The sequence below is a fragment of the Engraulis encrasicolus genome, chromosome 24, assembly GCF_034702125.1.
Source record: "Engraulis encrasicolus isolate BLACKSEA-1 chromosome 24, IST_EnEncr_1.0, whole genome shotgun sequence".
Taxonomy (NCBI): Eukaryota; Metazoa; Chordata; class Actinopteri; order Clupeiformes; family Engraulidae; genus Engraulis; species Engraulis encrasicolus.
The window spans coordinates 40975999-40986226 of NC_085880.1; the positions used below are offsets into that span (position 1 = coordinate 40975999).

A 10228-nucleotide genomic window follows, 5' to 3' on the forward strand; every position below is an offset into this window, starting at 1 on the left:
TACACCACTGGCAGTGTCTGTGTGCATTATACAAATGTAAAACATTGCTGTCTCGTTTAGTTATATCCTCTCACTGTCTCTTCAAAATAACAAGCTCTGATACGTTTTTGAATTTTGAACTTGAATACTTTTTTTTACAGTTTTCAGTAATAAACTTACAATTGTCTCTTCTACACAGAGCAAGGTGCTTCTGTCCAGTGCACTCTAATGTACTTTATACATTGTAAAACATGGCATCCTAATTTAGCTATGTTGTCAACTCCGCTTACTCTCTCTTAAAGGGCACTGTGTAGAATGCTGGCCAGTCTAGGTATTGCAACTATGTTGCTCATTACAACTATGCAGCCTGTTGCAAAATTTGATTTTTTAATGAATATGAATATTTGCTGAATAATAAATTAATATTTACTAGTATGACCAAAGTACAGTAAGGTTTGCAGCTAAAAATCTCTATTTCTGGTAATTCAAAATGGCGGACAATAGAGGAGATCCACTATTTCATGTTTCCCAGTCATAATGAATACTTAGAATTTGAAAGTGGTAGTACGTCTTTGTGAAAAACTTGTAAATGGGCAGCATGAATTCTGAAAAGAAACTGCTGAAAAAAATATTACACAGTGCACCAAGTTAATACCACCGAATTTAATCACGAGAGTCAGACGTCTCTCCAGGCTTATCCTCTTCCTCATGGAGCAAGGTACTACATTACTGGCAGCTTCTCCTCAAAGCATACCTCACATTTTTTGTCTCTGAGTATCATGGCGTGCATGTCTGTCTGCTTACTACCAGCTGGATATCCAGTCACGTCCAGTCACGGTGTATTTGTTTAACCCGTTAAGACACGACGCTGTTATAAATTAGCTGTTACCAGAATGGCAATGACCCAAGTCATAGTACATTACTAAAGGCCCTGTTTTATGTCATAGTAGTGTAGTACCCGGGTCCTTTGCTGACCCCTCCCCATCTCTCTCCCCATTCACTTCCTGTCCACCTCAAAAACTCTCCTATCAGCAATAAAGTCGTAAAAGACCAAAAAAAAATATTTTTTTAAAAAAGAAAAAGACAAAAGAAAAGTGTTTAACACTCTGATTTAATACAGGTACACGCATGCATTCACTCTCTCACACACATGCCTTAACACACAACTGTCAAAAGGGCCATGGAGTCAATGTTGAGAGCAGAAAAAAAGAACCGTCTCGCTGAGCAGTTTTGCACTGAAAGTCAGGCCGACCTTCAACCACCCCCTTTCCCCTTTCCCTGGAGTGTGTTTGTGTAAACACAGCAAAGCCTTTCCACAAGCACCTGCCTGCCTCTAGGCACCAAAACGTCGCGGCTCAAAGCAGTCACACCGAGTCACAGCGCTTAAAGCAGTCACACACACACACACACACACACACACACACACACACACACACACACACACACACACACACACACAGTGCTTACAGGGTAAAGCGGCCACACACACACACACACACACACAGTGCTTACAGGGTAAAGCGGCCACACACACACACACACGTAGTGCTTACAGGGTAAAGCGGTCACACACACACAGTGCTAACAGGGTAAATGTGGGTCCTGTTCTGTCGTCTCCTCTCCTCTGCCTTGGGAGCATGTTAAGGTCAGATGAGTGAGATTATTTTAGGTGCTCATTATTATTACTTTGTTTTACCCATTCATTCTCAAACTTTGCCCCTTCATTCACAAACACATTTTCATCAGGGCTTGAAACTAACTTTTTTGCTTGCCTGCCATGTGGCTAGTGGTTTTCCTGAGTCACTAGCCATCCAGCTATTCTACTAGCCACAAATGTGAAATTATTATTTTTTCTTAATCATGACGCTGCTCATCTGACCTCAGAAGCTGATGTGTTAAAGCAATCAGATGAGTGCAAATAAAACAAATAAGCTTAGGAACTGAGTAACTGAGCCTTTTCTTGAACTTAAATAGAAACAATTGATGCACATGGTGTAAAATGCAGAATATATGCTATTCTTATATGTCATACCTTTGAATAAGCTGCCTGCCAAATTGGCTAGTGTCACTGTAATTGTTACTAGCCACAGACAAGTTTTACCAGCATTTGGCCGGTTTGCAGGTGCCAGTGTCAAGCCCTGATTTTCATACTATACAGCAGTGCTATAAAATTGGCAGGCCCGATGGCCACATGCGGCCCAGATGCAGTTCACATGCGGCCCAGAGGTGGCCCCCAACTGCAGAGGATTTTTGCTACTGTTTTGATACTGCAGTACAACATATGATTTTCTTGTGAATCTCCTGCTTCTCTTGTACATTCACATTAAATGTGGTTAGGTTTTAGGTTAGATAGAGGAATGTGTTTAGAAATTTCACCTAAAAAGTTAACCTAAATAAAAAACAGCAAAACTAAGTCCACCAGTGTGCGCTGATCCTTCTTCTTTACTATGTTTAAAAATTGTTTGTAGACTGATTTGAAGAGTCATTTCTGTGTTAGTGAAAATGTGCGGCCCGACTTAAGTTCTTGGTTACGAAATGTGGCCCAGATGAAATTCTAATTGAATAGCCCTGCCATACAGTATATCTCCACTATTCTGCCATACATAGGCAAAGTGCAGTAGCTACATATTCAAAATTTAGTTTATACAGAAAATGGTCTTCATAGCACCTCCTTTATCTTGTGACAAAGCTTTATGGTCCAATTGTGTCCCGTTGTAGAGATGTTGCTTGGTCAAATTTGCAGATACTACAATATCCTACCTAATACCAAAACTTTGAAGGCATTGTTTTCTGTTTCAATGTTGGCGTAGTTACTGCAGTTTGTAGGGCAGTATGAATTTCAAGTATTCCTGTTGTGACTTGTGAACTGTGCATTTGCATGTACTTAGACTTATTTAGACTTAGACTTAGACTTATGTTTATTGATCCCACAAGGGGAAACTTAGGGTAACGGCAGCCGCTCCTGCGGCGCCCCAAATTTATTTTTTATTTTTTTATTTTTCATGTACTACATGAACAGGGGCGTCTGACCTCCTTCATGTACAATCTTGATCTACATTGCTCAATCTAGGACAAACATAAATAGCCACTTCCAAATGTATTGTTTTTTAAATCACTATGACATCATAAGCTCACAGACTAACAGTTATGGGGAACGTGTTGCTCCCTATTAGCCCTGACCAGTTGGACGAGGGGAAGCAAATCTTCCACATTGGACGTGTAGAGATCACCTGGTAGCTTGGCATGCCTGCATGGGCATAGCAGCAAAATCTGGGCCCTATGTACAGTCAGTTCCAATGGACCCCCCCAGCCATATGCCTACATAAATCTGACACTCTGTGGGCCCCATATATACATGGGGCCCTGGTGACCCAGTCACATTTTACCCCCCTGTGCGACATCCCTACTACAGAGTCTTCAGAAGCCGTAAAGAGGCATGAGGCACCATACACAACTGTCAATATTTCAGAGTAAAATTAATTCCAGATAAAGTATTTACAACATTGTGGAAATCAAAAATCAAGTCAAATGTCAGTGTAAAATTCTGCGGATGTGATTTCAACTCTACAGCTCTTAGTATTTATACAATATCGAGTTGAATTATTTCTGCAAATGCTACACTGAACATTAAGTAAAATAGACCAAAAACCAAATATTATATGAAGTAGAGTTAATTTCAAATCTTTTACGAGTTCTATTAACAGTGGTTCTTTTACATTGCAGTGACTGCGGTCATGTGAATTAGTCAGTCAAACCACTTCCTTACTGCCATTACCACCACATGTGACCAGCCACTGGAAAGCCGGCCACAAGTAGATCTGGGGGCAGATTGAGTTCATCATAGATGGCGCTGATTCTAAGCTTCACAATTACACCACCTTACACATGGAAATCTGGTGATTTCTGATGAATTTGTGGCCTTTTGAATGTGTTCACTTTTTAGGGTAGATAATAGAGAAATCAGCTCTGAAAGTTTCTGTCTACCATAGAAAAGACATAGGTAGCCCTTTTAGAGACAAAATGTGTGCTTTTCGATGTCCAATACTGCTGAGGATGCATTGCCTCTTCAAGACCAGAAATTGCCCATTATGCATCAAGCATTCGCTTTGTATGCTGACATGCCACATATCTACAAACTATTGGAGAGGAGTTTAAACCTTGTTTAAATCTCTCTTCGACTTCAATAAAGCATCTTGTTGCAAGATGGTGACTGACAATAGAAGGATGAATTAGTACATTTTTACGCCACAGGTCCGTGACCCACCCAGGACCCCTCCGCTGCCCAGTTTTGGGTCCCGACCCCCCAGTTAAGAAACACTGCTGCAGGTCACCTTCAGGTCACCTTGTGATCCTCTGGCCGGATGGGGGGTGTAAATCATTGATGGGCAACATTGCCAACACCTTCTAGACACTTCCTACACAAACACACACACTCTCACCGTCACACACACTCACCCTCATACACACACACACACACACACACACACACACACACACACACACACACACACACACACACACACACACACACACACACACACACACACACACACACACACACACACACACACACACACACACACACACACACACACGAATACACACGCAAATCATTGATGCAGCATCAGCAACACCTTCCAGACATTTCACACACCGCAGACCATTATGCATGCTGCATGTAATGAATGACTTCTCTTGTGGAGTGGTCCGTTACTTCTCTAGGGCATGAGGTGTGTGTGTGTGTGTGTGTGTGTGTGTGTGTGTGTGTGTGTGTGTGTGTAAGTGTGTGTGTGTAAGTGTGTGTGTGTGCGTGCTTGTGTGTGTGTGTTGTCGTGTGCAGTTTTTTCCATTTGTGTGTGCTCCAACAAGGTGTGGTATTACGGCATGAGACGGAACATCAGCGCTATTGGGAAGCCATTGTTCGGTTTTATAGCATTTGGCGATAATATTTTTTGACCTGCGTCTTTTTCTTTCCTCTACTAAATAAAAAAACATCAAGAGTCATGTACAAGTTACTTGAAAATTGCAGCACTGAAGCACCTTGGCCTGAAAAAAACCTACAACTAGGACTGCACGATTATGGGAAAAATGATAATCATGATTATGGGTAAAATGTGGTGTCAATATTTCATACTAAAATTATATACATGTAGATACAGTACGTAGAGAACTTACAACATTTTGGATGGTCAAATCACCGTAACTGTAGGGTCAAAAGCCTCGAGACATAGGTTTTCCACCCCTGGGTCTAATTTAGGGATTTAGTGTGAGAAATGAAGTCTGCCTATAGTGTCCATATACCAGGGTCTCAACTGAAGACCAGTGTTTGAATTCTACTCAAGTGATTTCAAAGTCTTGTCACGTGAACGTGGATCTCCAGTTCCAGTGAACGTGGATCTCCAGTTCCAGTGAACGTGGATCTCATCAACTTCTATCCAGCTGAGCCTCTCTCCCATCCCCCAGTCATTTTTAAATCATTTGCTTTCTAGCATTTTGAATACCTGGTGGAAACTTTAAACGGTGACAGACGAGACAATAATATGTAAGCATTGTAAGAAAACATTGCCACGCACAGCAGCTGACGTGAGCACAGGGGAACGTTTATAGCCACACCCCCCCAGCAGCAGATTGAAGCGCAGGACACAGGATCGTAGAGTAGAGTTGGAACATTTATTAATCCCCAAGACAATTAAGGTGTCTAGTAGCATACAAGCATTCATACAGTATATACATACAGATTATTTACATATATTACATATTCACATATTAATAGTCACAGTGCAGTAATTGGGGGGTGGGGGGTGGGGGGGTTAAGAGTGCAGGTGTTAGAGGGTGGGATTTGATGGATCAGCAGCCTCCACAGAGAAGTTTAAATATAAGTGTATAGATGTGGGGGTGTTGGTTTATGCATTCCAGTCACCTATGACACTCTCTTTCTGTGTATCTCCCTGTAATTTGTAAAGACTGTTTTCCAGTGGATTATAATTCCATGCTACATATACTGTACTGCACATGCCTTCACAGCTTTAAGTGCTTTGTAAAGCTGCTTTGACCTATTAATAACCATGGTGGTTTATAACGCACTGTGTCAGCTTTAAGAGCCTATTAAAATGCCTTGTGATTTATGAATGCAGTCCTAAAATATGTGCAGACTATATAGTTGAAACACATATTCATGGAGAAGTCACTGTTTGGTGGTTTCATCAATTGAGCATGGTGAGGTTGCATGTCTATTCCCAGCCATGTCAATAATGGTGCGGACAGTGTTGCCAGATGTGTCTGACCAAATCCCGCCCAAAAGCTTCTCAAAAACCGCCAAAATGCGTTAAATTCCGCCCAAATTCAACAAAGTACATTGACTTCTATGTGCCCAAAAAACTGCCAAATGGCCAATTTTCCAGATTGTTACCCGCAGACGCTCATCCTAAGTAGCCCAATTGGGCGGGCACCTGCCCAATCTGGCAACACTGGGTGCGGACTGTGCTGCTGTTTGTCACATGATAGTTGGGTTTTTCTTAGTGTGTATCTACTGTAGGGGAAAACTAAGGATGCTGTTCTGCTCGTTGTATTCATGCGTTTTTTTTGTTTCATGTGACAAACCCAGTGGTTTGTGCTGTTCTATTCATTCATTCAGTTTTCATTCATTAGGGGCCAAGCAGCGAAGCTGGCGAAGGCCCCTAGTGTTTTAGTTCCCTCATTGACTCCAGTCAAAATTCTTCTCCCTCTGCAAGTCTATGGCAGCCCATAGAACCGTACATAGGAAAGTTGTGAAAATTGGCACACATATTCGAGGCAGCATCAACATTACCCGCCGCGATTTATAGGTCCCCAGCCCCAACGCTCTAGCGCCACCAGCAGGTCAAAGTTGCAGGTACATTTCTGCTTGTAACTTTTGAACCGCTGGTCCAATTTTCAAAAATGTGGTATCCCTGGAATCCTTGGCCCAGGACAAATCCGAGAACTAGTGATGATATTGTACCCTGCGTGTATAGTTTTCCCGCAATTTTGAATTTTGTAAAATTCAATAAAAATGCTATTTTTCCCGCACTTTTTGATCAATTCGCCCCAAACTTGGTACATAGTATCTCTGGACTGAGCTACACATGAGGTCTCAAGGAATATTGGATATCTTTTATCGTTTAGCCGTGACAGCCAATCAAAATTGTCGTAAAAGTGGCAAAACAGGAAGTGAGGTCATATCTCAGTAACCGTTTGTCGAATTAGGCTAGGATTCTTTACACACACAGAAGTCCATCCCATGACCCACCACAAAAAAAATCAAATCCCCAGCTCAAACTCTGTAGCGCCACCAGCAGGTCAAAATTTTAGTTACATTTTTGCCTGTATCTATTTAACCGTACTCCCAATTTTCAAAATATTGGTACACAGGTCATCTTCACACTATGTTGCACCCAGGTATGGATTTTCGTAACGATTGAAAAAACTATCAGCTCACAGCAGCCATTCAAAATTGTGGAAAGAATGGAGGGATTTTTCTCATCTCTCTGTCCCCTTTGCCAACGGCACCTGCGCACGTTCACTGACACCATTCTCAGCAGGGGGTCTCTGGACACACAAGAGACGAGAGCTTAGGTGTGTGCGTAGTTCTGCTATTGCTCTAGTGTCAACCAAAGCCCCACTGCCCCAGCCCCTGCACATACCCCACACACACAGACAGAGGAAGAGGGAGAGGGAGGGGGAGGGGGAGAGGGAGAGAGAGGGAAGGAGGGAGGGAGAGAGGGGGGGAGAGAGAGAGAGAGAGAGAGAGACACACACACACACACACACACACACACACGTTACTTCTATGTACACCAATTCCTCAGACCAGTCTCTCAAAAGACTGGCCAACATTACATTGCAGCCTATAGGATTCTTATGTTTAGGATTTCAAAGACCATATCTATTTTCAGTAGGCTCCTGATTCTTTTCCATAATATTGTATGTCATATAAACAATTTTACTAAATAGAATGATCACAGAGGATTATAATTGCTGTCCAAAAAGCAAGCCTCTCAAGTATAGAAATTACTTGCTGATATTTTATAGACTAATTTGAGAGGGAATGGAAACTGCGCTCATCCAGTACAAGCCGTCTGGCTCTGCCATCCAGTCGCTCTAGGTACTCCCAGTCAAGATTGTTCTCCGTTGTGGTACCCAAGTGGTGGAACGGTCTCCCAGAGGCAGCAAGACTAAGCACATCTCTTGCAGCCTTCAAGAAACAACTGAAGACCTTCCTCTTTCGAGAGAATCTACTAGACTAATGCTTGAACTGGCCTTGCCCCAGGGCAGACTCCTGACATGATGTTTAGTTTAATTAGTTTGTGTGTGTGTACTCGTTATTTACTCTTTAATTAATAAAAAAAAAAAAAAAAAAAAACTAACCCCTCTGCAACTGCACTTATTGTTCTGTATATCTCCTGTGCACATTGTATTTGCTTGTGATGTTGGCTTGAATATGTCCTCTTTTGAAAGTCGCTTTGGTTATAAAGCGTCTGCCAAATGCAATATAATGTAATGTAATGTAATGTGTTACTCAATATAAATCAAGGGCAGCACAGGCCCTGCCGTGGCCAACCGGTAGGGCACTCGTCTATCATGCGGCTGACCCGGGTTTGATTCCCAGCCCAGGTCCTTTGCCGACCCTCCCCGTCTCTCTCCCCATTTTCCCCTCCAAGGAATGCACCCCAACAGTGGCGAGATTTGGGCCAAAGGGGGCGCTACAGTTCCTTCTGTTGCCGTGGCAACTTTGCCAAGTTTACTGCTTGGCCCCGCATTGCTGCTTGCAGCTATATTTCTAATTTTGTTTTTCTGTTGAGGCAAAGCTAAGGGTCTCTACCCACATTCCTTCTTTCCTACCGGAGTTATACTGTATATGATGTGTATGCTGGGAAGGTTGGCTAGAGGGAGAGGATGGATGCAATGTTCTGTGTATGTGTTTTTGTTTTGAGCAATGGAATGAATGTCCATTGAAATGTGTTTGTATACAGTGAGACCAAAGGCAATTTTCATGTTTGCATGACAATATAATCTATTCTATTGTATTCTACACCAGGGAGATCTGTGGAGGAGGCATCTGACCTGGGTCTGGCCTATTTTAGAAAGCTTGAATAAAACTTTGTTTTGCTCATCAGTAGTGACTTATTTACAAAGTCTTTATTACACTTTCTATGCACCCATTATTATTATAAAGTGTTACCCTTCCTTCCTTCCTTCCTACACCAGGGCGATCCGCGGAGGAGGCGTCGGACCTGGGCCTGGCCCACATGAAGGAGCGTGTTCAGGGCCTGGGCGGGGTGATCACGGTGGACCCCCAGGGGGTGTGGGCCGCACGCTTCAGCAGCAAGCAGATGGCCTGGGCGGCCGTGCAGGCCGAGCAGCTCCACTACGGCCTTTACGCCGGAGAAGACTTCACAGAGGCCGCACAACGGCCTTAAGTCTAGCAAGATACCTGTACTCATCATGGATATTCATTCGGCTCATGTTGTTCATCCAAAACAACTCTAGACAAATGTTCTAGTCTCTACTCTATTTTCTAGACAAGTTTTGATTGTTTAACACACTGACTGCCAAAAAAAACCCCGTTCTAGTACGTTTAGAATGTCATGCGTTGACTACTGACACTGTACTAATACTTTTCCTTTTATTTCATATTTTACGAAACTAGACACTCCAATACACCTTACATGTGATTTTGGTCATGCTGGGATTAACAAAAACTGATAGAATGGGGGATGCTGTGTAGCAGTGTGCTAAGTCCCACATTTCAGCTTGGGAACCCAGATTTGAGTCCAGCCTGGGTCATTTCCCATCCATGCCCCACTCATTAAAATAAGTAGCCATTGTTTAGCGTACCATTTTTTAACTGAGGTACATAGAAGCAAAGTGCCTCGGATAGCTTGGAGTTTCGCCTTTCAAATGAGCCATGTGTCCACAAAATATGCTGTGGTTCAACAAACAACACCAAAGCATGGTCTGGATTGCTGTGGCTGTCATTCTATCCAAAATGCCAACAGCAACGTGGCAGTCAATGTGTTAAGCCTGTTGGAAGCTCTCTTGAGATGAACGCATGGGCGATTTGATTTTTCTGTATGAGTATTCTCCACATTGTATCACCTCAGCTTTGGGTAATTTTAGGGTTTTCTATGCGTGGACAAATTGATTTGTATTAAGAACCTTTTACGAAACTATTTCAACTTATTCTTCTGGTTGCACTGACACTGACACTTAGAACCACTGTGTAGAACTC

At 42.6% G+C, this 10228-nt stretch overlaps 1 protein-coding gene across 1 annotated transcript in view; it reads left to right on the forward strand.

Annotated features, from left to right (window-relative positions):
* Positions 1-9495, forward strand: part of asrgl1 (asparaginase and isoaspartyl peptidase 1) — a 28578-nt gene extending 19083 nt beyond the window's left edge. Inside the window, exon 7 of the mRNA XM_063191171.1 lies at positions 9205-9495. Within this exon, the coding sequence (XP_063047241.1) occupies positions 9205-9416 (212 nt within the window). The 3' untranslated portion in view covers positions 9417-9495. The remainder of the gene's footprint in view (positions 1-9204) is intronic.
* The last annotated feature ends 733 nt before the right edge of the window (positions 9496-10228 follow it).